We start from the raw sequence: 24,921 nt of genomic DNA on the forward strand, positions 1-24,921 counted from the left end.
TCTGTTGTAGAAAGAGGTAAGCAAGCAATCAATTGTTGAAGAAAGAGCAACATAAGATCTTCCAGTTTTGGTGTACGAGGTCGTTTCAATAAAAGTGACCTACATGCATATATTTGGTAAATACATATGTACCTAATATCGTACCTGCCACATTTGTATTGTACAATACATGCAGATGTGGATACATCATACCTAAATGCTGCGCGAGACATAGTGTACTCGATTCACCATTGCCCCGGCATCCTTTGTTAGCTGCTTGCTTCAGTCCCAATTGAATTCCTTAAAAACGTGATTAGCAGGTGTCTCCAATTCAAACAAACAGGTCAAAGTGCCCTTGGATTATTACTCATTGATTTAATTGCATAAAGAGGGAGTGGCTAACCATTTGATGGCGTAGTACAGTCGGGTCTGAGTACCTAGCGGATGTACTTTCTAGGCCTAGGGGGATAGTGGATTCGCTGTAATAGAGATGTACCTACCGTAGAAAGCCAGGTACAGTACATGCCGCAGCAAGCCCCATAAACCCCCCCATAACCATAACCATAACTAGAAGCGCTAGTCGAACTAGCCTGACTGGGTCCAGGCTTGGTATAACTGGGAATTGGAACCCCTTCCCGTCGTCAGAGCTACTGTCCACTTTGGGGCGCAGAATCCCTACACATCTAATTTCTCTGTCGTACTAAACAAGGCTCCCCTTTTCCCTAATTTGTTATTACCTTCGTGAGGTTCAACCTAGTAATTTTCCAGCTTCCCTCCCGTTTTCTTGCCAATTACTAGTCTTCTTTTTTTTCCTCCTTTTCCCTTTTTTTCTTCCTTCAACCCCAGTATTACAACCCAAGAGAGGAACATTTCCCAGGTTACTGTGCAGTAGTGCACGAACATCGCGTTCCCAGAGCGTCCCAGCCCCCTCCTCTCTCCCCCCCCCTTCCCACTCAACGTCCTTCCTTGTGTTATCTTTTTCCGACTCACTACTGTGCTTCCGATTTCTTCTCTTTTTTTCCTCATTCCTCGACGGCGCCAACTCCCTCACACTCTCTTTAATCCCCCACCCTCCCTCTCTACAACAACTTCTACAGTCTTGGCCCAGACCCAGTCCCCTCCGAGGAATCAATATCAACACGTCGCATCGTCACCATGTCGCTCTTCACTTGGTGCTCGAGGCGAGCTGGAGGGCTGGCCATGTTAATGACCTTGGCTCTCAGCTATTGGGTTATCTCTAAGGAAGCGGCAGCAGCAACATCGCGATATGATTACAAGTATTCGCAGCAAGACTCCTTGAGCAAACCATCACACACACTAGCCAGCCCTCCTACCGAGGGAGCTGGTATCTGGACCGTCGTATTTGCCTATTACTGCCTTTTAATCCACTTTTTGGTTTTCGCCTTCCCGATGCGTTCCTGCTGGGCTCTCTTTGATATCACTCGAAGCATCAAGAAAGCCGCGCGTAGCAGATCCCTTAGGGATTTCAAGCTTTCCCACCGTCGTCGCGGCTCATCTACCTCCCTCTCGAGCTCCGAGACATTGACTTCCTCGAAAGAAGACTCTCTACCTTCCTCGACTACGAGCAGCGAAGCCGGCGACATTGAAACCGAATTCTACTCCGATAGTTTTACCGATGGCGCAGAACCTGAACGTGTTGTCCACGCTATTGTTATTCCCAACTACAAGGAGGAAGTTGACAGCTTAAGAGAAACTCTGGACGTTTTGGCCTCGCACCCTCAAGCTCGTGATGCCTACGATGTAAGTTTATTCCCACGTTTAACCGCCGAACGAGCGCAATCGGGGATTCCCGTACAGTTTGTCTGGAAAATTGCGTTGCATTGTACCCTGAGCTTAGCGCCAAGGATCGTCGTTTCATAATGCTAATTAAAAACAATTTGTAGATCTACCTGGCAATGGAACAACGCGAACACAATGTTGAGCTCAAGGCCATGAAATTAATTCAGGAATTCGTCAAGAAGTTCCGCTCAATTGATTTCACCCTGCATCCCTCTGATATTCCCGGCGAGTCTCCTGGCAAAGGTAGCAACGTGGCCTGGGCCGCGCGAAAGCTCAGCGAAAGATACTCAGCCACCGCCAGGAAAGAAGTGATCGTCACCGGAATTGATGGTAAGCTCGCAAATTACTCCCCCAAGGCTCGGAGTACCGAATGTATTTTTTTCTATGAGCTAACATCTACGTTAATAGCCGACAGCCATCTGTCATCCAGCTACTTTAGCCAACTCTCCGGAATGCACACATCTTTCAAGGACACTGCTAGTACTACATTATATGCTGCCCCTATTATCTTCGACCGTAATGCCCATGCCGTCCCTGCTATTGTCCGTGTGGCGGATATTCTATGGGCTGCTGCCGGTCTTTCGGGTCTTTACCGCGGCTCTAGCATTGCTCCTCCTACTTCGGTCTACTCCGTGCCGCTTGAATTGGTTGACCGCGTTGGTGGCTGGGACTGCGATCCCGAGGCGATTGGCGAGGATCTGCACATGTATCTGAAGTGTTTCTTTGCGCTGAACGGAAACTTGACTGTGAGGACTATTCTAAGCCCTGTTAGCCAGAGCAACGTTAAGGGTGACGGCGGCGAAGGTGTTAAGGGACTCTACAACGACATGCGGGCTCGTTACAAGCAGGCACTACGACACATGTGGGGAGCTTTGGATTCTGGTTATGCTATGAGGAAATTCGTGGAGCTCTGGCAAGAGCGTAAGCACACCGCAAGGGCTTACCGTCCCCTTCACATTGCCCTGTAAGATTGCATCATATCTGTGATAACGAGAGCGAAAGAAAACTAACACGTAACAGAAACAATCCCACCGATTCCTACATTACGCAGACGCAGCTTGATATGAGCCCCGAACAGACACTTGAGAGCGGTATTTTCTCTGATGTCACATCCGATACCCTAAAGGAACCTGATTGGCAACGAATCATTATTCTTTTCCACCGTATCTTCGAAGCCCACTTCCTTCCTCTACAAACTACCATCCTTATTATTGCCTCAACCCTCTACGTCTGGGTTACCGACGGAAGCTCAGACCCCCATGAGCTCTCTTGGGTATTCACTGTTTGCAATGTGCTGAGAACAGCCGGCTTTATGGAGGTCGCACTCATGCTGTTCCTCTACGAGCAATTCCACAAGATATGTGTTACTACCCGAGAGAAGGAGATGAACGAGGCTGGTCTAGCTAAGGGCATGTGCTTCTCGCATCGTGAGGTCAAGAAGAACTACATTGACTATGTCATGGCGCCCCTTGTTGCACCGTTATATGGTGCGATTCCAACGGCGCAGGCTCAGCTCATGCACTTTTTTACGCTCGATCTCGTATACACAGTCAGCAAAAAGGTCACAAGGCAACGGGCGAAATCTATAATTGCGAACGTTATGCCGTAGGGACCACTGTTTTGAGTTTAATAATCTTCGTTCGGGTCGTCTACTACGGTAGTTCGATCTGTTGCGCGCTTTCTGTTCGATTCTCCACCGACCCCGTTGAAGACCGACGAAGCGACCATTTTCGACTTTTTGAAAGAATGAGCTCTACGGAGCGTGTGTAAATAGAGGACATGATGTTGATATGCATGGCATCGGCATTGGCATTCTAGATACGGGGATACTTTTTCTGGGGCTCACGGAGTTCTTGGAGCAAATCGCAGGAATGAGAAAGTCTTCCTGCCGGCATTCGTTTACGCGGCAAGAGAGCGGCCGGAGAAAAAAACGGCTCAGCAGTCGAACTCGACTCGTCGGGGGTCGAGAGACGCATCCGTCCAATTAGGGGTTCGGGCTAGCCCAGCGAGGACGAAACAGAAGGGTTCACGATGGAGAGAAACCCAAGTTACCTAATGCGCAAACCTAGCCCGGTAATATCTAATATTTGATGTACATAGAGAGAAGAGCCAATTCTCCAACGAGGCCGAGAGACGAGGAGCAAGCCCGGCGATCGAGAATAGTTGTCAAGCAGTACTCTTGAAGCTTACAACCATAACTGATAAAATCGTATTGCTCTAGAATCAAATTCATAAAAACCACATGACATTTAGAATTCCCAGCGTTTTAGCATGTTTCTTGCATTAGGTATCTATATATACCTATTTTAATTTTTAGTGTTACGATGCAAGCCGGACTTGTAGGTATGAAAAGATATCATGTTGGATGCGTAGAAGGCGGCCAAATCTGCTAATAAAAGTTTCCATAGACCTAGATTTATTAGAATAAATATTTATGAGCATTTAACACATCTTCATCCATTATAATGAATCGGGTAGGAAGTAGCAGGAGTAACGAGAGGCCTTTTTTACGATAGCGTCACGCACTCCTGTGGCTTCTAACTCCGAGGCAGGTCGGAGTTGAAGCGAAAACTGACCAATAGTATTACACCGTTGTATACGGCGATTGAGATCCTCCTTGTGAGCACATTTAGATGTGTGAACAGCATTTCCATCCGATTGGCTTCGGGAATTGGCATGGATATAAGACAATTTCGCAGATTAAGTCTGTATACGATTCTAGGCATCGTTCTTGGACTTGAGCTTAGACTTGGGAGGTTTGATGTATAAGTATCCTCTCATCTGCCTCCTCATGTTGAGGTAGATGAACCAACACCTTTCATTCTCAGCCTAAATAACAATCGTCAGCATCTTATTTCACATTCCCCCCTTTTTCGAACTTTTCAGATAGCTTCGTCGTTTGTAACGAAAACCATCAAGCAATATGGCCAGTGAAAGCAAGAACAGTGCCGGTCGACACACGGTGAGAGTTGGTGTGTTTATCCCGACTCAATGCCAGATGCTTGATGCTGCGTCTATTGATGTTATGGGTTCTATGAGTCATGAATGGTCAGTTTTGAAGCCCTCCAGCTATATCCCTAGCAGTTGTAACTATACTAAAGCACATTTCTATGATTGCAATTATTGTCTTAACTAGAAAACTAACGTATCTGTAGTATGTCACAATGTTCTCATCGGGAGCCTATCTCTATTTTCAAATCCCCCTATCTAGGATGATGAACAGGGCTGGTATAATGATTTAACATACAACAGACATAGTCCAGATGGCAGGATTCATGCCGCAAGCCGTCATCGACCTCGCCCCTTCGGTCAAAATCCACTACATCGGCAGCGTGAAGGCCGGGGAGCTGATTCCCCTAACCGCTAACCAGAGCTTCGTTGCCACGAACCACTACTCGGACCCTGAAGTTGCGCCGGGAAAACTCGATATCGTGCTAATCCCTGGCCCGGACCCCTTCGGCAAGTTTCCCGAGGACGCGGTTGCGTGGTTAGGTGCTCAGGGACGTACTGAGGGAGTTGATATCCTGAGTGTTTGCACGGGTATCTTTTTGTGCGGCGAGGCGGGTTTGATTAAGGGGAAGAGCGTGTGTGGACCGAAGGGTATGCAGGATTTGCTTCGCTCTAGGGGGTATGGTGAGAAGGAATTGGTTGGACATAAGTATCGCTGGATTCAGGATGGCAATTTTTGGTCTGGTGGTTAGTTTTCTCTCCTTTCCCTGATTTTTGCGAGACTTTATGGTTAACCGCTAGGGCGAAATTACGCACAGGCGGCGTGACCAACGGCAATGATCTAGTCGCAGCGTACTGCCGCGCGACGTCAAAGCACTTCCCGCGCCCCATCGCGGATATCGCGTGTGAACTCACGGACGTGGGCGATCGCCCGCGCGAGTATGGTTCAGGTCAGTTGGTGTTCTTTTTCCGCATGGCTGTTCTTACGTTTCGGGCGTGGCTGATGAGATTTACTTCCTTTTTGAAGATGACTTGACGTATGAGCAGAGCTTCAAGAAATTGCTTGAAGCTGTGAAATAGTGGGTTTATCTGCCTAACTCGTTGGTTGTGAAGGGTCATGGACATGTACGGGAAAGGATGGTTATGGGTGAGATAGCAGGACTATTCTCTTCACACACACACACACACACACACACTCTCTCTCTCTCTCTCTCTCTCTCTACAAAAAAAAAAAAAGAAATGCAGAATCAAGAATTGTCTGTTTTATATAGATTGGTATATATGGGCAGGATTGTTCATATATATAATCCATGACATTCTGTGACGAGGCGTTTGATTCGTCGTGACTGAGACATAACGTCATGATTAATTGTAAGACCGAACTGAGATAAAGGGTTCAATTTAAGACATTATTTCTCATAAACGACTCCCTGAAGAAAATTAGTCTTATCTCTACATGATATACCGCTTACTTAAGATGATATCCTAGACTTGACTTAGAGATAGGCGAAACTCATCTTCCTCATGCCGTCTTCACTACTATGTTGGTGACTCAACTTCACTTTGGCCAATTAATTCAGATGAGATGGAAGAACAGTGTGTTTGCGACCTCCCCCTCTTTTGAAGATGGAAAAGAAAAGGAAGAACTGTATTTCTCATTTGTTGTTGTTGTCGCACAGGGTGGGTGCTGCACCATTGGCTAGATCGATAAACGGTGGTTGCTCGTTGCCGGTTACTAAACCCCATTGAGTTCAAGGACCCTCCCGATAAGCTTAATTCCTACTAGCGTCTTTCTTATCGCAAAGGCGGTAAGGCTTTTTCGGTGGGGTGTTGCTGCGGTGGAATTTTTTTTTTTTTTTTTCTTAGGGAAAATTTGGAGAGCAGTTGAACCGTTGTTGAAGCTACGCTTAGCTCTTGAACTTTTTTTTTTTTCTTCTTTCCCTTCTACACCGGGACTCGAGTCGCGTTCAACTTCTCTTTTCCTTCCCATAAATCTTCATCTTTCCCTCTCATCCTTTGCAAATACTCTTTCTAGCTGACATTGCGCTTCGATTAATTTTTCAATCCTATCCCTTTCATCCATTTAATACACATTTTCATCCGTTTAAATCATCACTCAATTACTTTACGATGCCTCTGTTGCCTATCGCCCTCTATGGGCTCGAGGTTCCCGCGCAAGGCGTCATGGTCCCTGCCATGCAGGAAGAGGGAATTCCTGGTGCTGCTGTAAGTGTTTTTCTCAATACTATCTATGATTTTATTATGTCGATTAAATAGATATCGGCGCATTTCTGCCCATTTAATCGTCGCAAAGTAGTGCTTTGCATTGCGATCGAATTTTTAATTGTTAACATGGGATTTCAAGTATCGCATTACTATGGCTGCTCTCGACCCAACCGAGGCACCTGAAGCTGACGAAGAGGGTAACATCCCCAACGTCCCACGATCTACCCTCAAGCTCATTCGCAAGCGACCTTCCCTCGACGACGATGATGATGAGACTCGCGATTACCTTGAGCGACTGTTAGCTGGCGATTCCTCTGACGAGGATGACGAGGATGATGATGAAGAAGAGGAGGAGGAAAACTCCGATGATGAGCCCAATGGCGGCCCCAGTGATCCTGCCAAGTCCAAGAGGGCCCGACAAGAAGCTGCTCTACAGAAGCTTATCAAGGCCGCTCAAGAAGAGCAGGATTCGGATGAGGAGATGGGTGATGATGCCAAGCCAAATGGCAAGGTTAACAAGAAGGGCAAGGAGCCTGCTACCTCCAGCGATGATGAAGATGATGATGACAGCGTTGGCTCGGCTGCGTTGGATCTCGAGGAACTCGTCGTCTGCACCCTCGATACTGAACGCGTAAGTTTTACGAAAAGTCTCTGCCTCTTTTTTTCTCTTTACTAACAAATCGGAAAGAACTACCAACAACCTCTCGACATCGTCATTGGTCCTGATGAGGAGGTTTTCTTCATCGTCAAGGGTACCCACACCGTCCACTTGACGGGTAACTACGTTGTTGACCCCGAAGAGAGCGACGAGGATGGATCTGACGAAGACTACGATATGGAGGGTATCGAGGACTATGATTCTGAGGACTCCGAAGTAGACGAGCTTGATGACCTCCAAGATCCTCGTGTTACCGAGATTGACTCCGACGAGGAGGAGGCCCCCAAGCTAGTAGCTGCCCAAGCCAAGAAGGGCAAGAACAAGCGCCCTGCCGAAGACGAGGCAGAGAGCCTCGATGACCTCATGGCTAAAGCCGAAGAGGCCAAGCTCAGCAAGAAGCAACAGAAGAAGCTAAAGAACAACAAGGGCGAGGCTATTGCCAAGGAGGATGCTGCTAAGGACAGTGCTTCCAAGGGTGACAAGAAAGTCCAGTTCGCTAAGAACCTTGAGCAGGGTCCCACTGGTTCCGCTGCTGCGGAGAAGGGCTCAGCTACTCTTGGTGTGAAGGTTGTTCAGGGCGTCACTGTTGACGACCGCAAGGTTGGATCCGGTCGTCCCGCCAAGAAGGGTAGCAAGGTTGAGGTCCGATATATCGGCAAGCTACAAGATGGCAAGGTTTTTGATGGTAAGTCATGATCGCTCATAGGATAATGTGAATACTTGCTAATATGAAAATAGCCAACAAGAAGGGAAAGCCATTCAGCTTCACTGTAGGAAAGGGTGAGGTTATCAAGGGATGGGATGTCGGTATCCAGGGCATGTCTGTCGGTGGTGAGCGTCGTCTTACCATTCCCGCCAACCTCGCCTATGGCAGCAAAGCGCAACCCGGTATCCCTGGCAACAGCACGTTGATTTTCGATGTCAAGCTTTTGGCAATCAAATAAACGCGTAACACCATCAACAAACCGAACTGTATCCTTTCCTTCGCATTTCCTTAACCCGCAGATACCATCTTGGTTGTATTCTATTAGTCATTTCGGTTCAGTCTTCGGTATGAATTTCTGATGACTTTCCTAATCATTGCGCTGCGAGGTCTCCGACCTACGCGAATCTGCGAGGATCTGGCGTCGTTGTCGGACGCGGGAAGCAGATATTGTCATAAGGGATGACGAGCTCTGCGTTGCATTACAGGCGTAACAAAATCTCTAGGGAGGGTTGGGTATCCTCTCATGCTAAATATCTCTCATTGCTTTTCTATAGGTAGTCATCATAGCTCCAGAGAGGCAATATAGTACATGTTCATAAATTTCTGGCTTTCCGTGATGTCGTATCTTTATCGAGTGATTTGTATATATATAACTTTTGTAGAATTCTTTCTCCCTTCAGCCGCGACACGCACCAATGGAGTTATCTATCCACGTGTAGATACCAAGTAAACAGGCAGGTCCAACGTTGTTGAAGCTGGCAGGTACCTACGTAGGTGCAATGTGGAAGGGAAGTATAATTAGGAGAAGTTACAGAAGGCATACTCCTGCCGCCGCCTCGAGAGACAGTTGAATTGACCGAGGTAAGAACCATCATACTCTTACAAGTACCTCACATCTCAGCTAGAATGTTTCACTTTTGAACTTCTTCCTACAATATTGTTAACATTATACTATCACCATCTGGCCACCAACGAAGACAATACTCTAGATGGTGATCTGGGCCCCCATTGTAGCTTATCCGACAGGGCCCAGGGGAACTTGATTAACACCATCTCTATTACAATACGGTATCTACTTCGAACCCCAGCTTTTATAGTACAATACGCCTTACCGATGAGTTACCGGCATGACTACGCACGAATTGCCATTGGCAGACAGCGTGCCAAATCTTCCGCTCGAAGATGAGCATTCACCATTCGTTACCCCTTCTCACACTCCACAGTCGATGCCCGAAAGGGGAGAGCCTCCTCGGAAACTCAAGCGGGGCGGTACGAGGATTCTTTCGGTGCTGCGTTCATTGACCAACAACAGTGGGCTTCCTCCCTAACAACATAACCATAGACACAGGGAGCTTCTAACATTAGCCTTAGCTTCCGACGATTCCATACGGGAGCCTGCAACATGGCCAGCACCTTCGCCTGCCCTCGATGGAGGCTCTCCGGAACCACGTCGACGCTTCAGAAAAATCTCTATGCCATTCCTTCGGAGTCCCTTCGGCGCTTCTGTCACTGTCATTCATCGAATAAGATCTAAGACAAAATCCAAATCTAGACAATCTGCCGGGTCCATGGACGGAACTACCAACGACTTACTCCAGCCATGCCCACCCGAGGCGGCCGCCTCTTCTACATCCAATGGTAACTCATATAGCAATGGAAACAGCAATGCAACTTCCAGTGGGAAATCATCCGGTCCAACCACCGGAACTGGTGGAACTGGCGGAACTGGAACCACTGGCAAGACTTCTTTTGATTCCAAGCGAGACAACAACTTAGGAGACAAGAAAACTGTTCCTGTGGCTCGCGAAAAAGAACTAGAGGTTACCTTAGCCCCCGAGTCAAACTTGACAACGATTCATGAGTCAACTCTCGATTTACCACCACCAACAATTTTAACCATTGAGCGAGCTGCGGCTGCCAAGGTCTTCCTAGAGACTCACTTTAACGAACAATTCTCCAGGCCTAGTCCACGGTCTATCCGCCGACGATATCTAGAAGGAGAATTATATCATGGGAATGGCATGACGGAAGCAGAGAAGAACGCTCGGCGACGAGCTTTTTACAAGCAAGAGACAGACCACCTCCGAGAAACCCGTGTGCTGAAAGCAAAAAGTATAGGTGCGGTTCAAGGGAGACATAATCAACTCGCCGACAATTATGAGGTTTTAAAAATTCTCGGCAAGGGGAGTTTCGGTGTTGTTAGGCTTGTTCGTGAGAAGCCTAATCCATACGAATTGGCTCATGGTATTCGTCGAGAAAGACCGGTATATGCCATGAAGGTAATACGCAAGTCAGCCATGTTGAGGACAAGTCAAGAGGCGCATTTGCGGGCCGAACGGGATTTTCTGGTTGCTTCAGAGGGCTCCAAGTGGTTCGTTTTTCACTATTGATAATCCTCATGAAGGCGACCGAGCTAATCATCAACACAACTATAGGATCGTGCCCTTAATCACTAGCTTCCAAGATGCCGCCAACCTTTATCTTGTCATGGACTACATGCCTGGAGGCGACTTTCTCGGTCTTCTCATCCGAGAAAACGTACTCAGTGAGCCAGTCGCAAAGTTTTACATAGCTGAGATGATACTTTGCATCGAGGAGGCACATTCGTTACGTTGTATACATCGCGATGTCAAGCCGGACAACTTTCTCATATCCGCATCTGGTCACTTGAAGATTTCGGATTTTGGTCTGGCTTTTGACGGACACTGGTCGCATGATACCAACTATTACCACACGCAGCGATATACCTTGCTCCAGAAGTTCGGTATACCCGTGGAAGGAGACGCCATCGATCGTGCTGAGGGCTTACAGGGCTCAGTCAAGTGGGCTCAGGGCGTGGCCCAGGCAATGCAAAAACACGAACGCAACCCATCACATTTGACCTCAGCTTCGACAGTGCCGGATGGACCACTCTTAAGCTGGCGAAACCGGTGCGGAAATCGCAGTGCGGCCAGGTCCTGTGTAGGGACGAGTCAATACATGGCCCCAGAAGTCATCCGCGAAGGCGACTACGATGCAAGATGCGATTAGTGGAGTGTCGGCGTCATTTTGTATGAGTGTTTATACGGACATACTCCCTTCTTATCGGAGGAAGGCGGTCGTCAGCAGACAAAGCGTAATATTGTCAATCACAAGCAAACATTTGCCTTCCCGCCTCGTCCAGGGGTCTCTCGGCGATGCATGGACCTTATTGTAAATCTTATTTGCGAGAAAGAGGCTCGTCTCTCATCTAGACGCTATCGTTACCGGGATACAACCCAAGAATCAACAACAGGTAAGAGTCGGCAACGTCGTGGATACCAAGATTGGACTGGAAGGTCGGTATATCCTCATGACGGTGAAGATATCAAAGCGCACAAATGGTTTCGAGATATCCCTTGGGATCGATTGCAATATATCTGCCCACCTTTTGTCCCGCAACTCTCGAGCCGCGAGGATACACACTACTTTGATGAGGAGGAACCGATCTCGGACTGGTCTGAGTCTCAACCAGAAACGAGCTCAGAAATAGAGGACTTAGCCGTTAATCCCTTAATTGCTGGAAGTACCGCCACTGGATTCGGCGGACCCCAAGTCCCTCGTATAGCACCTATCCGAAGTCCTGCAAAGATAGCAGCCATGCAAACACAAATGGCCATGTTTCCACGCCACCTTCGCGGTGTGCTTGGACAATTCATATCGACGCCGTATGATTCGGCAAGACTAAAACGCATAGACCGCGAGATCGAAGCCATGGCGCCTGATGTGGAGCTCTGCGATGCAATGAAAGCGTTCGTGCGGATGTTTGGGCGCCGCGAGCGGAAGCGGCCGCGTGATAGGTTGTTGAGGGACAGAAATACCCGAGGAACTGCGCTCGAAGTACGGAAACAAACCGCTTTCATGGGCTATACGTACCGCCGGATGAGGGATTATAATGCCATGGGAATGACTAGGGCGCATTTCATAGAAGATGGCGGAAGCAAAGGGAAGGCGAGAGCGAATGACAGTGCTGAGTTGGCTTCCTATCGGGCTTGGTGTCATGCGCGTGCGGGTTGATATCAGGTGGCTTTGTGTTACCGGAGTAAATAACTCGCGATGGAGAAAAGTGGCTGGCTGATGGATGCAAGTTTTGTTGAAGAGGAATATCGAAAAAAAAGGAAAAAGGGACGGGATGGAAATCACTGTTTCAAGGATCGTAGGGGAAACGAATGGGTATAATATTAGAATAGTATCCCTAACACACCAAACCAAGCCACAACCGAAAAAACCTATATCTGTACTGTCTTCATCATTCCATGGTAACATCATCGTTATTAGCCAGTTTCCCTAGGTATCTCTCTTTCCTATAATCTGTCTTCCCTTCGACAACCAAACTCATGTGAATGATAACCAATAATCTAACCACCCCCAATCCTCCAAATCCCCATAACTGGTCGTTAATTATAATTAAGTATAGTAGGTAGGTTGATAGATATTTTAAGATATCGTTTCTCATCCCAAGAAGCATATAGACACGTAAAAAAATCCCGTAAGAGCCGACCGGGCTGTAAACATGGGTATGGGTGGGTATGTACAAAGTAAAAAGCAAAACGGCTTTGAAATCAAATAAAATTAAAAAGCAAAAGAAGGTACTTTTTACCAAGCCTTCTCCCGGTCCCCCTCCTCACCGACCCCCACTCCAACGCCATCATCATGCCGTTGTCTGGCGAGTCCATGTGCACCACTAGCTGTAGCCTTGGCGTTCATAATTTCCCATTCGAATTCCTTCAGAGCACGGATCTCGGAGCCAAAGAATAGGAGGCCCATTAGACCGTCTACGGCTCCGACTAGAAGACCTAAGCTGCTGAGAAGTAGGAACGCGAAGGCTACACCTTGGTAAGGACGCACGAACCATACGGCGACGTAGCAGGCGAGGACGACGAATACCCAGATAAAGAAATGGGTTAGGCGCCATCGGCGCTGGGTGTGTTCGCGGGCAGTGTAGGCGTGGATTAGGGAGAGAACTTCGTCGTAGGTGTTGCAGGGAAGACCGTCACCACGGGGGACGGCAGAGGCGGCGGAGGTGGAACGTGGGGCGCTGTCGCGTAATTGGTCGTCGTAAGATGTGCTTAAGTCGAGACGAGAGCCAACACGGTACTCAGAGCCGGTGGGTGATTGTAAGTAAGTACCGTGCTCGAGGGCAAGAAGGGAGGCGGCGTGGTCGTGGCCGTTAGACTGCTCGTTGACAGCAAGGTTTGATCGGTTGGAACGTGTACTCCCAGGCCTTTTGGGTGAAATGGGAGAAGTGGGATCAGATGCGGGGTGAGATGATGGCGCCGAGGTAGATGTGTGTAGAAGTAGAGTCGCCTCGACGGCAAAATGGTCGCTAAGGGAGCAACCGAGCTCTGGATGCCGTGCGACCATGCCTACACGTACGTCTTTAACGACCCATCCCCTATTCCTAAGACCATTGTCGCCAATATCGCGACTAGCTCGCGCTTCGCTGAGTCCAGGAATTGGTGAGCTCGGCACTATCGCTACCTGCGGAGAGAAGAATATGTAATCCTAGAGTAAAGGTTAGTACGGTTCTAGATTCAAGTTGAGGGACTATAAATTCGGAACAATCTTCGGAACTTGCTAAATTTAGGGGCTCCGCCTCGAAAGAGGTTCGGCAAGGAGTAAAAAAGGAGAAAGGAACGAAGTACGTACAAGACGTTTGCCGCGAGGATCCGGCGTGTCTGGAGGGACGATCATGGGTCGCTTCCCGGAGCGGAGAGCACGCTGATCTGCTTTAGACCATGCCCATGTGTTATAGGCGCTGTTACTTGTGACACCATTTTCGGCAAGGTTAAATGCGGCAGATGGGATAGGTCGCCGGCGCGCGCGTTCTAGCTCATGTACGGCAGAACCGAGAGATGAGTCTGGGTTGAGAACGCGCCAAGCGTCCTTAATAGGCGCATGTGCTGTTAACATGCGGTACGATAACGATAGAGGTACGTCGTTGAAGTCACCTAAGGCGAGGGCAAGGTGACCACGTTCGGCGGCGCCACGGACCAGCTTCGCCATCTCCCAGGACTGGGCAAGCTGGTGGACGAGGTAGCTATTTGTCTTGTTGGGCGGGTGCTCGTAAATGGAGTGAGTATGTGTGTTGAAAACCTCCACGATATCGCGGTCGCCCGATCCATACCGAATGCGAGCACAGGCAACGCCTTTACCGACGAACCAGTCACCTCGATAGAAAGCGGTTGGACGGCCATTGAGCGGGTAGCGAAACATAGTACTCTCTTCGATGGGCCATCGTGATAGTATGGCGAGGCCGCCGCCAAAAACGCCACTATGGTAAAATTTCCCGAATGGTAGTACAAATCGTGTCTCGCGACGGATGCTTCGGTAGTCCTCTTGCGTCCAGCATTCTTGTAATCCAACGATATGTGGCGGAGGGTCAGCAGCGGCGAGTTCACGACCGATGGCTGTGAGGCGTTCGGCACGGTTTGCGCTCAGGTGTAGCAGTCCCCAGCAGTTGAGTGTGATGATATTGAGCTCAATTGGGAGATCGTCCATTTTGAATTATGTCTCTCTGTCTGCTTCCTCTTCTACTTCTCTCCCTCTATCGATTACTTTGGTGTTCAGATTCAAGGTTGCCAAAAAGAATGAGAAGTGAGCGGTCGTGTTGACATATGACCGTGCATATAATAAATGAGCTGTTCGCTCATGTGCCGTAAGGTATCTCGTTCATGCAACTACAGCATGCGTTGACTAGGATTTATTGATCCTCCCGGGCCAACATATCCCGGAAACGGTTACAAGTAATTGTCCTCGTGGCTGAGAATCCTTCGGGATTTTATTTTATTTTATTTTAGTACGAGGGAGGAACCGGTTGGTTACCTTCTAGAAGAACCAGTTAAAAAGTTGGCGTCACTCTAGGACGAATCCCAGTTGATGGCGACAGGGCGGGACGAGACGAGACAAGGCAAGACAAGACAAGGAGGATTCGGCATGAACTCGTGGGGAAGGAAGAAAATAATGCAAATGACCTTGGAAAGTTGAGGAAGTTATGATACAGATTATGTTTTTTGTTAATGATTTCATATGAAAGGCGCGACGATGTTATGCCCTGCTTGCCTATTGCCCACTTCGCTCAACTTGCTCGTTCGCTCTTGCAGGGGTTATCTTTTTCTTCATTAAAGCTCCATCCTTGCTTGCATAGGAAATTTTAAGTTGCAACGCCCCTGCATTTCTAATTATCGAGATCGGCATCGACGAGCCTTATTACCGCTTCTTAAGGTGGCAGGACCTGCCGAAGCTGGACCAACCGTACCAAACCATTGTCATCATAGTGCCGGATCACACCGTATCAACAAACCGTGCCACACGGTAGCTCCAAGGCTTGACGTATTTTAGGTAAGGCGCGATAGAAAATCACCGGCTTCCTAAAATAAGCTCGTTTAGAAGTGGACCGTGCTGTTAGTTCTAGTAGTCCAATCAAAATCTTGTATATTTACAAGGGGCCCACCAAAATTTGTATTCCCATTCAGCCTTGTCATCTTTCATCATTGTCCTCTTCTCAAACCTGCACGCGAGGCTGCAATAACTCCTATCCGTATCTACATTCGCCGTCCATCAATCGAGACCGAAATCTAATGTGCAATTGACCTACCATTGAGACCAATGTGCAGTCAATAGCAATCAAATACTAAACGCAATGTCTGGAGTTGATACACCTCTCCACCCCGAACCCCCGACCAAGCGTCGCAAAGTTCACGATCGTAGCACCGATTCTACCCCCGCCCGACAATATGGCACACCCGACAAGGCAGATGACAAACACACTCTCCGTGTTTCTATCCGTGAGAAGACATTAGACAGCCGATCTGCAAGCCAGAGTAGAAGTAGAAGTCCAAGCCGAGAACGGCGACGGGACACCGAGTACTACTCCAGCGATCGTTCGCCCCGCACCGAATCCCCTTCAAGCTCTCGATCGCGTCTACGCTCTCCACGCTCAACACCCGATAGTCGAACTCCAAGTCGATCACGATCTAGATCCAGATCACCTAGAATAAGATCGGGATCGAGGTCTAGGTCTCCCACAGACTCCACGCGCTCTCGAACACCAGACGAAACACCTCTGCTCCGCGACACCCTCGATCACCGCCATCGCCACGAACCCTCAGAAACCACACCGCCTCTACAACAACTCATAAGACCACACTATGTACCCCGAATGTCACTCAAAGGCCACGAACGTGCCATCTCACAAGTCCGCGTCTCCCCCGACGGGCGGTGGATTGCTTCTGCGTCCGCCGATAGCACAGTACGGATCTGGAACGCCTCCAATGGGCGCCACACCGAAACACTGGTCGGCCACATGGCGGGCGTATCAGCCGTAGCCTGGGCACCTGACAGCAAAACGCTAGCCTCAGGCTCTGACGACAAAGCGATTCGCCTCTGGGACCGAGTCACAGGACGGCCAGCACGCGCCGGCAAGCCATTACTCGGCCACCATAATTATGTGTACTGCCTCGCCTTCTCGCCTAAGGGTAACATCCTCGCGAGCGGGAGCTACGACGAGGCTGTTTTCCTCTGGGACGTGCGTGCTGGTCGATTAATGAGAAGTCTACCTGCACACAGTGATCCTGTGAGCGGGATTGATTTCTGTAGGGATGGGACTTTGGTTGTTAGTTGTAGTACTGACGGGTTAACGTGAGTTCTCTTCCCTCGCATCCCTCATCCATTTTTGCATGTGCTAACTATCTATGAAAAACAGTCGAATATGGGATACCTCAACCGGCCAATGTCTCCGAACCCTAGTCCACGAAGACAACCCACCCATAACATCCGTCTGCTTCGCGCCTAACGGGCGCTACGTCCTAGCCTCAAGCATGGACTCATGTCTACGACTATGGGACTACGTCTCCGGCACCGTCAAGAAAACATACCAAGGTCACGAAAACACAAAATTCAGTATTGGTAGTTGTTTCGGTACTGTTACCGCAGCTACACCAAACGACGATACAAGCGAGAAGGACGAAAATGGTGATGCGATAGTGAATAGATCGAACGCGAATACAATGGCGTTTATAGCGGCTCCTAGTGAAGACGGCGATATTGTGCTTTGGGATGTGCGGTCTAAGGCGATTGTCCAGCGCATCCCGCGTGCACATAAAGGCGTTTGTTTCTGGGTTGATGTTCATGACGATATTATGGTGAGTGCTGGTCAGGATGGCACGATTAAAGTCTTTGGACACCGGCCCTCTGGTGTCACTGCGGTCAACGGAACGAAGAACGCGGCGTCTGTGGAGACGGAAGAAAAAGCGAATGGCAGCAGTGCGGATGGTAGTGTACCGCCTCTTAAGGATGAAGATGTGAAGAAAGAGGAATAAGGGGACAAAATACTGGAAAGGGTGAGAGAAATGAGTGAATGAAAAAGGCAGTTGCTCACGTGCTACGCGTATAATTCAAGGAAGGAGATATAACAAGACTAGATAGGAGAAGCGGGAGTCATATTGGCTGTGTTTGAATCGGATAGTTATACCCTTCTATTAGGCATAATTCACATCAATGAAGACGACATTGAAAAACGCTTATTAATAATGGATATAAAAGCCCTTATCACCAAAATTCAGCATGACGAGAATTATACGAAGCAGAGAATGCTATATATTAAATAACGATCGCAAGTATTGTAATAGCAAGAAACATCATGATGCATATGAATGATGACGGCCCTGGTCTTATTTATAGCTCCTCCCTCCCGTGCTCATGAAAAATGCCACAAAAGCCTCCTTACGCCAATGGGGGGAAATAATATAGTAGAAGGGTAAGTCGAGGTTCTTCCACAACGTCCATCATCAATCTACTAACTGCTTTCTTCCCTTGAGTACCTATTTGCCGAACTTAGGCACAGACATTTATATAGTTTCCCAGCCGCCGCTGTTAATATCGGCTTCAAGTTTTCTGGAAATGAAGCTGGGGATGCCGTGGCTGAGCCACATGGTGCGTAGCATTGAATCGTAACGTTTCTGGTTGAGGAAAAGTTGACGGCCGTGGCGCAAGCCGATGTCCACCTCACCATACTTGTCAATGTACGGCGCGTTGCTAAAGCTGCCTGACGTGCGATGCAGGTAGATGATGACACACTTGCGAATATTGATGAAGAGTCCGATGTTGCCTTGACACCTATCGAATAGGTTAGTAAATGATTACATAAAGACAAAAGGAAAATCCAGAGGGGATGATGATTTCATCCCAACTCGGAATTGTGTTACTGAAAACTTACTTGAACAGCATATGCTGCTGTGCACCCCCAATCCTCATTGTTGGTTTGTCCGGTCCCGGCTCTCGGTACTCCATGAGGCAGCACATAGTTTGCCCACAGAATATGTCACCGCACATTAGGCACACAATAGGATCGGCCAAATCTTTGCCGGTTTTGGGACATCTTCTTTTGGCGCACTCTTCGATAAGAGTATCGTAGTTCTTGGGTAAGCCGACAAGCTCGAAGATTCCGGGGTGGCTTAGTTGAGCGCACAGCGGCGGATTAGGACCTAATTCAGCAGCGGGGCGACTGCCATCGTAGCCTCCAATCTGGTGGTGGAGCCAACCTTTAACAAGAACTTCCATACGCGGCGGCCATCCATACTGGCTGTGCAGAGGTGTCAATGCTGTACACATCTCGTCAAATGATGGTAAACGCAGTGCGGTCGTTAAACGTGTGAGTTCATCTGCTTCTGGGACTGGAGATATATGACTATTGAAATCAACTCCGAGGTGAACATGAAGGAGAATGGTCACCTTTCGTAGGAATACTAGGGCATACTTCCTGACAAATGAGTGGAGGCTTTCCAAGTTGTCCAGGCTTGGTTGATCAAATCCTAAATTGGATAGTTCACTAGAAGGCATAGCCTCGTCGCCGATGCCCTGAGTGATGTCCATTCCAGCCACTGTGATGTTATGGAAGAAGCTGGCGAAGTTATTCATCGCGGGGTTGTCTACGTCCCGTTTACTCATGTATTCGAGTAACTTGGAAAGCGTAAGATTTCGAGATATGTTGTAGACCACTTTGACTATCTCAGCGAGATAACAAATTCTGACAAGGTGCATCGGATCCATGCCATATGCGACAGAGAGGCCAAACATGGTCTCGCATAAGAATATGAATATGTCTTGCTCAAATAGTGGTGGGTAGTCTTCGGTCGATCGCGTATTGTCAGCCACATCCCTGTCCAAGTACGTTGGCACTAAGAGTTGGCAGTATTGTCGCTGGCAAGCCTCAGAGAATTCGTTCTTGATGCGGTTGTCTCTTCCGTGTCTAAGGCCGCCAACTGCAATATACGATGAGACAGTCTCAGACAAAATTCGAAGCTGCACTAGGAGCTGCTCTGGCATCTTTTCAATTAGGGTCGACCCATATTGGGCCTCGACGCCTCGTTGTTGTATCTCGGCTGCCGAAATTGAATAGCCCACAGAAGATGTTAAGGTGTCGCTCGCATACAGGTCATCGTCTCGGTCATCGAGGTCGTATAAACGTCCAATAAGCTTGTTTTTACGGAGCGTGTCGCGTAGGCGTCGGTAAATCGACATTAACTCTTCTTCACCGGGTTGCGACTCCGGCGGCGAATGCGATCGTATGCTCGATCCGGGGGTAGCCGAAAGGGAGAACGTATCGCCGGAAGAGCCTACCGAAGGAGCGGATCCAAAATTGCGAGGATCCCAGAATGGTATTGCCCGGCTAGAACTGCTGGCGCTAATGACATTTGACTTGTCCAAAAGATTTGCTGGCATTCTAGTTTCTACGTGGTTGTAAAATACTTTCTGTATCTGATCTTGAGATACTACCCCATTCAAATGAAGGTACTCCAAAATGAAGGAGGAAAGGTCCGTCTTTGTCTGTAGGATACCCGGGTAGGCCTCTTCTTTACCATCCCATGTAATTGGCAAGAAGGCATTTCCAAGGGCTTTACAGAGGGGACATACAAATTCAAGACGCTCTAGAGACTCGGGATGATGGCGGGCGATTTGGTGGCCGTGTCGGCGAACAGTTGCATCCATATACATATCAAAGCAGCTAAAGTGCATGATATGACCACACCCGACAGATACAGGCCCTGTTCGACAAAGCTTGGCTGGGAACCCCTTGCCTAAGCCTTGTCTTTCGCTAACGAATGTCTGTTTGTCAACATTGACTTTTTCCACCCTCTCTCTATTTTCATGAGCAAGGCCAAATGGTCGTATTTCCTCGGCTGATCGATCAAGGTTGGCCGGTGTGCTCGCAGCCTCTCGAACAAAATCTGGATCCTGAAGGTCGGTTTGCCGTAAGATTTTACTCTCAGTAAAGAGAGCGAAGGTTCCATAGATACGTCCATCGTCAGCATCCTCTTGGCATAGAATGCAGGTACCTCTTGGATACTTCCAGAAATTCTTTTGCTCTTCTACCGGCCTAGTCTCATCCATTTCATCCCACTCTTCTTCACCCCAGTCGACATCTCCTTGCATTTCCAGGAAGTTCTTTTGCTGCTGCTGGAACTGTGCCATGACCTTGGCTTGACGATCCAGCGCGGCTTTCTTCTTTCGTTCGCGTTCTTCCTCGGCATTATGAGTACTTGCCGGCGAGGCTGTATCAATCCGGTCGACGGGTATGCCTAATTGTGAATAGGCGATATTGAAATGTTGTGGATATTTCTGTTTCATCCTCTTAAGAATCAGAGCGATCTTGGCTTGGCAGGCCTTAAACTCTTCTTTAGTTGACATCATATCTAGAAGTGATACAATTGTCTTGGCAGCGGGCGCATCTTGCATGAAATTACTGCGACCATGTGTGGTCAAAGCGATGTACACAAACGATCCATCTTCGGTCGTAGACTCTGCCTCGCTGGCTTTGTCCTCGGCAATGGCGATGAGAATCAAATGCAGCACGACTTGCAAGAACGTTTCTATCCTAGTGAAAGGTACCTTGGGTGTAAACTTGGCGGCAACAAGAGGGTAAAGAAGAGAGTAGTAGATGATCTGTGCGAACATCCCAGTGCTAGTGAATTGAGCCAGTCCCACGAAGGCACCGGTCTCTATCGGTCGTAACCTAGGTTCGTATACGATCTCTTCAGCCGGCTTGCCCACCTTTTTCGCCATCCACTTGCGATAGGCAGCCTCTGATTCTTCTCGTTGATTCTTGTTGTAGTGCGCAATGTACGGATCAATATCTTCGATAAACTGTGGCTTGAGTTCAAAAGTTCCGACGTCCGAGACACCCTCCGGTGGTTTAAATGTGGATACTTCGTCTAACACACGTTGGAACTCCTCTTGCTCATGAAACTTCTCTGGTAACTTGCTAGATATTTCATTGAAGGAAAGCGGTCTAAAGCACAGGACATGAGTAATGTCTCTACGCATTGCCATCAGATGCGTCTGCTCTTCGTCCGTGACAGGGATGAGCGAGGTTCGGTCACTTAGCAGTACGATTAAGAAATGAATCATGTCTTCAACTACGTCAAGATGTTGAATGTTATCTTGTGCGGTTGAGGTCTGTTCGAAAAGCCCTTTAGACCATGCTTCCATGCCAAAGCGATCGACAATGGAGGCAAGCACGCGGCTCGGATTGCACACCACCATTGCAGTTTGGAGGAGGAAAATGTCCCGGGCATGAGTAACATCTCTATGGAGAATATTCTTGTACGTCCCGGCTTGATGCCTCAAACTAATGCCGTTGCGTACCCACATGCTAGCTTTTATCTGGGCGAGCCAAACGCACACGCGTAGGGGATAGTCGAATGCAGCCATGAGGTAGTCCTCAGGAGAATAGTCCCGTTTGGGCATTGTCTTTCGACCCATTGAACGAGGCTTCATCCTGAGCTCTTGTGAAGTAAAGCTTAATATCGACTTCAGGTGTTGCGGGGACATGTTCTTTCCGCACTCGATCAACCAAGATAAAGTGTAGTGCAACGCATGGTGGAAACTGATTGACTGTTCTTCCACAACAAATTTCACAACATCGAATTTAGTAGTTTCACCCGCAAATTCGAAGTCATTCAACGCCTTGAACCGTATCTCATCTTTAATCTCAGCTTGCGTGAACCTAGCACGCTCAGCTCCGACAGAATTTATGATGACACTCTTGGCAGCTGTCCGAATAGCCTTTGACAGGTATGGAGAATCATGTTCTGGGAGATTGCGGAAAGAACCGGAGATAAGTCTGCAGAGCCTGTTGATTTCCCGTGTCATCAACGAAGCGCCAATCCAGCTATCGGTTTCATATTCCACGTGCTCCCCGACGGCTCGCACATTCGGACAAATACCCTGGTGTAACTTCACCAAATCAAGGAATTGCATGAGGTACCTTTCTTCAGTTCTCATCCGCTCTTGAACATGAGGCGAACCGAGCAAGAATTTCAAATCCACGTAAAAATGATACATTCGTCGGTTTGTTACTGATCCCGTATCGAACCCAAGTACAGCACTAGATGAAACCTCCCAAGGATGTCCCACTTGTCTTGTAGTCAAGAATGTGTATAGTATAGCCATGAGCGTCGTCAAGAAATTGCCTCTTTCAACCACCTCAGCCGTTATGGAAGGTGTTGTGAGCATTTGTAATGATATGTTGATGATTGAGTGGTCGGGTTCTCGGTCCCCTATAAGGTATAATTGTGCTAGTGTCGTATATAGGGCGGCGAACCGAAGACCCAAGACTCTCTTGAACTCAGGAATAGTAACAACCGTAGATATGTATAGTGAGCGGAGGTCATTACGGACCTTCTTCCACATCCTCAAATCGAAAAGGATTAACCAGTCAAGACGGACTCGTTGGAAAACGTCCTCGAATGGATGGATACTATCACGCTCCATATAAGCCGCAGGCGTTTCAACCCAGTACCGTCCGGGTTTGGGAGGTCCTGACTTGTCTGCTTTTGAAAGCCCAGGGGTCTTAGGAATCTCCAAGTTTGCCTTTGCGTACACCGTTGGTGCTATCAACGGCTCCGCAGTATCCGAGTCTGATGGTGTGAGATCCCGGTCTCGAGTTCCGCGTCGAGGTACCGGGGGAGGTGGCGGAGGTGGCGGATAACCTGCCATTGTTGCCTCTTCCTCTTCAAGAGACGCGACGCTCGGCCCCATCCAGTCGGGCACGTTCACGTCGGCACCTCCCTCCGGCCTAGTGTCTATCATCATTACGTCTTCATCTTCGTCATCATCTTCGTCGTTATCTTCTTCCCCGCTAGAAGGGGTTCGATTGCCACCATCCATATCTTCGTCGTCATCGTCATCATTATCATCATCGTCTGAATCAAGAAATTCGGCCAGTGTAGCTGTGTTCCCGGCTTCTGCAAACAACCTTGCTTGTCGTATGAATATCCTAGCCGTATGAGCTTCAAGTGGGTCGTATTCAAGTTTCGCCTCGTCTTCAAGACCATCTTTGCCAGGCATAGCATGCGTACCAGGGCTCCCTTTCCTCCAGGGCTTTAGGAGTTCTTCACAGATGACCTGTCGAAGGATGCTGTGATCGTTCCCCACACTACAACCCGCAATATCATTCAACCAGTCAATCATGGTCCCACACATCTGCTCTCGAAATGTATCTCGTGAGGATCTAATGGTGACGGTGATCTTGATGTGTTCGAGGATAGTCGCGCATCTTAGAAGCTCCTCGATACTCGCATCGTATTTGAGAATACTCCGACCGATAGAGTCAGTTTCCGCCGCCCTATTATATCCTTCATCAAGAGTCGTGCTGCATGCTCTAGCAACCTGATCTTGCACTTCCTTAACGGTGTGTTTTTCATCGTTCCAGAGCAGCAATGCATACTCATCCGGCGGGTCGATATCTCCTCCACAGTAAGTCGAGGCTAAGCGAGACATCCTCTCGTCTTGTTCGATGGATTCCTTTGTCTTCGCCTGTCGGAGCTGCTCGGGAGCGCAGGATATGACGTCGCAAATGAAATCGAGGACTCGAGAAATGGTCATACGAATATTGGATACCACTTCATCGGGTAACCCAGCAACTTCCTTGCCCTTTCCTTTCGATCGGTCTTCTTCGCGTTCGCTATGGATGGTGCAAAACATAGGAGTCTTCCATGCTTCCGGGTCTCCACAATCACAGCACCCACTGTTTCCTGGCGATATCGATATTCGTACCATATGACCTGTATGGTCTGTAGCGTTGAAACATTTGCTGCATAAGCAGCATGTCTCATCGGTACTACAGGTTTTGCAGCCATACGATGCCTCCCCGGCCCTAAATATGTGACCACATGCCTTGCCGCGGGCGGCTTCGGTGTATTCGGCTCCATCCACTGCACCTTGAGCTTCTCGGAGCTTGACACTACCTCGCGCGGTGGTTCCGCCGTTAGGAAAGAATAATCGCATATTCTCGGGTCTGCCTCCGGCCATGGACCAGAAGAGATTTTGTAAAAGTTCTCGGTTGGCAGGTTCTTGGTATCGGTATTTGAATCGCTTCGGCAGCTCTATCAAGCATTGACAGAGCTGTTGCTCTTGCGTAGACATGGCGGTGTCCATGGCTAAGCTCGACGTATTATCATAGTTGGCTTGGAGAAAACAAATCGTCGACCCGTTAGGAATTCGGGGGACCAACGGTTTATATGTTGAATGATTCGCAGAGGAAATTCAAGAGGCGGGTTCGAGAAATCGATGGATGGGGTTTTTT

General features: G+C 48.5%; 8 protein-coding genes across 8 annotated transcripts; 6 read left to right on the forward strand and 2 right to left on the reverse strand.

Annotated features, from left to right (window-relative positions):
* Nucleotides 1–728: 728 nt before the first annotated feature.
* On the forward strand, nucleotides 729–3,403 carry F4822DRAFT_443161 (glycosyl transferase family group 2-domain-containing protein; the record flags this gene model as incomplete). Its single annotated transcript, XM_051463073.1, has 5 exons — nucleotides 729–1,740; nucleotides 1,884–2,109; nucleotides 2,188–2,743; nucleotides 2,800–3,328; nucleotides 3,389–3,403. The coding sequence occupies exons 1-5, from the start codon at nucleotides 1,135–1,137 to the stop codon at nucleotides 3,401–3,403; spliced, it is 1,932 nt and encodes a 643-aa protein (XP_051315945.1). The 5' UTR covers nucleotides 729–1,134.
* Nucleotides 3,404–4,604: 1,201 nt separating this feature from the next.
* Nucleotides 4,605–6,136, forward strand: F4822DRAFT_227692 (ThiJ/PfpI family protein). The gene is made up of 4 exons (XM_051454083.1): nucleotides 4,605–4,824; nucleotides 5,030–5,475; nucleotides 5,547–5,678; nucleotides 5,756–6,136. The coding sequence occupies exons 1-4, from the start codon at nucleotides 4,703–4,705 to the stop codon at nucleotides 5,806–5,808; spliced, it is 753 nt and encodes a 250-aa protein (XP_051315946.1). The 5' UTR covers nucleotides 4,605–4,702; the 3' UTR covers nucleotides 5,809–6,136.
* A 722-nt stretch (nucleotides 6,137–6,858) lies between these two features.
* Nucleotides 6,859–8,556, forward strand: F4822DRAFT_437157 (uncharacterized protein; the record flags this gene model as incomplete). The annotated part of the gene is made up of 4 exons (XM_051462389.1): nucleotides 6,859–6,954; nucleotides 7,094–7,585; nucleotides 7,643–8,297; nucleotides 8,351–8,556. The coding sequence occupies 4 exons, from the start codon at nucleotides 6,859–6,861 to the stop codon at nucleotides 8,554–8,556; spliced, it is 1,449 nt and encodes a 482-aa protein (XP_051315947.1).
* An 889-nt stretch (nucleotides 8,557–9,445) lies between these two features.
* On the forward strand, nucleotides 9,446–11,349 carry F4822DRAFT_443163 (kinase-like domain-containing protein; the record flags this gene model as incomplete). Its single annotated transcript, XM_051463074.1, has 3 exons — nucleotides 9,446–9,629; nucleotides 9,690–10,689; nucleotides 10,754–11,349. The coding sequence occupies 3 exons, from the start codon at nucleotides 9,446–9,448 to the stop codon at nucleotides 11,346–11,348; spliced, it is 1,779 nt and encodes a 592-aa protein (XP_051315948.1).
* F4822DRAFT_227611 (uncharacterized protein) lies at nucleotides 11,350–12,460 on the forward strand. The gene has a single exon (XM_051454081.1). The coding sequence runs from the start codon at nucleotides 11,499–11,501 to the stop codon at nucleotides 12,351–12,353; it is 855 nt and encodes a 284-aa protein (XP_051315949.1). The 5' UTR covers nucleotides 11,350–11,498; the 3' UTR covers nucleotides 12,354–12,460.
* Nucleotide 12,461: 1 nt separating this feature from the next.
* On the reverse strand, nucleotides 12,462–15,014 carry F4822DRAFT_227633 (DNase I-like protein). The gene is made up of 2 exons (XM_051454082.1): nucleotides 13,986–15,014; nucleotides 12,462–13,841 (listed from the first exon to the last, which is right to left on the reverse strand). Exons 1-2 carry the CDS (start codon nucleotides 14,835–14,837, stop codon nucleotides 12,933–12,935), a joined length of 1,761 nt encoding a protein of 586 aa, XP_051315950.1. The 5' UTR covers nucleotides 14,838–15,014; the 3' UTR covers nucleotides 12,462–12,932.
* A 728-nt stretch (nucleotides 15,015–15,742) lies between these two features.
* F4822DRAFT_227806 (WD40 repeat-like protein) lies at nucleotides 15,743–17,894 on the forward strand. The gene is made up of 2 exons (XM_051454084.1): nucleotides 15,743–16,976; nucleotides 17,041–17,894. Exons 1-2 carry the CDS (start codon nucleotides 15,979–15,981, stop codon nucleotides 17,654–17,656), a joined length of 1,614 nt encoding a protein of 537 aa, XP_051315951.1. The 5' UTR covers nucleotides 15,743–15,978; the 3' UTR covers nucleotides 17,657–17,894.
* A 290-nt stretch (nucleotides 17,895–18,184) lies between these two features.
* Nucleotides 18,185–24,761, reverse strand: F4822DRAFT_428520 (uncharacterized protein; the record flags this gene model as incomplete). The annotated part of the gene is made up of 2 exons (XM_051460928.1): nucleotides 18,185–18,452; nucleotides 18,553–24,761. The coding sequence occupies 2 exons, from the start codon at nucleotides 24,759–24,761 to the stop codon at nucleotides 18,185–18,187; spliced, it is 6,477 nt and encodes a 2,158-aa protein (XP_051315952.1).
* Between the last annotated feature and the right edge of the window lie 160 nt (nucleotides 24,762–24,921).

The sequence above is a fragment of the Hypoxylon trugodes genome, assembly GCF_022578975.1.
Source record: "Hypoxylon trugodes strain CBS 135444 unplaced genomic scaffold F4822scaffold_4, whole genome shotgun sequence".
Taxonomy (NCBI): Eukaryota; Fungi; Ascomycota; class Sordariomycetes; order Xylariales; family Hypoxylaceae; genus Hypoxylon; species Hypoxylon trugodes.

Bases quoted from the DNA above. Each gene is read 5' to 3' on its own strand.
- F4822DRAFT_227692 (XM_051454083.1), top strand. From the start codon at position 4,703: ATGGCCAGTGAAAGCAAGAACAGTGCCGGTCGACACACGGTGAGAGTT. The intron at 4,825-5,029 runs ATGGTCAGTTTT...TTAACATACAAC, and splicing joins ATGGGTTCTATGAGTCATGA to AGACATAGTCCAGATGGCAG. The intron at 5,476-5,546 runs GTTAGTTTTCTC...AATTACGCACAG, and splicing joins TGGCAATTTTTGGTCTGGTG to GCGGCGTGACCAACGGCAAT.
- F4822DRAFT_227611 (XM_051454081.1), top strand. From the start codon at position 11,499: ATGGACCTTATTGTAAATCTTATTTGCGAGAAAGAGGCTCGTCTCTCA.
- F4822DRAFT_227806 (XM_051454084.1), top strand. From the start codon at position 15,979: ATGTCTGGAGTTGATACACCTCTCCACCCCGAACCCCCGACCAAGCGT. The intron at 16,977-17,040 runs GTGAGTTCTCTT...TATGAAAAACAG, and splicing joins TGTAGTACTGACGGGTTAAC to TCGAATATGGGATACCTCAA.
- F4822DRAFT_227633 (XM_051454082.1), bottom strand. From the start codon at position 14,837: ATGGACGATCTCCCAATTGAGCTCAATATCATCACACTCAACTGCTGG. The intron at 13,842-13,985 runs GTACGTACTTCG...CCTTTACTCTAG, and splicing joins ATCCTCGCGGCAAACGTCTT to GATTACATATTCTTCTCTCC.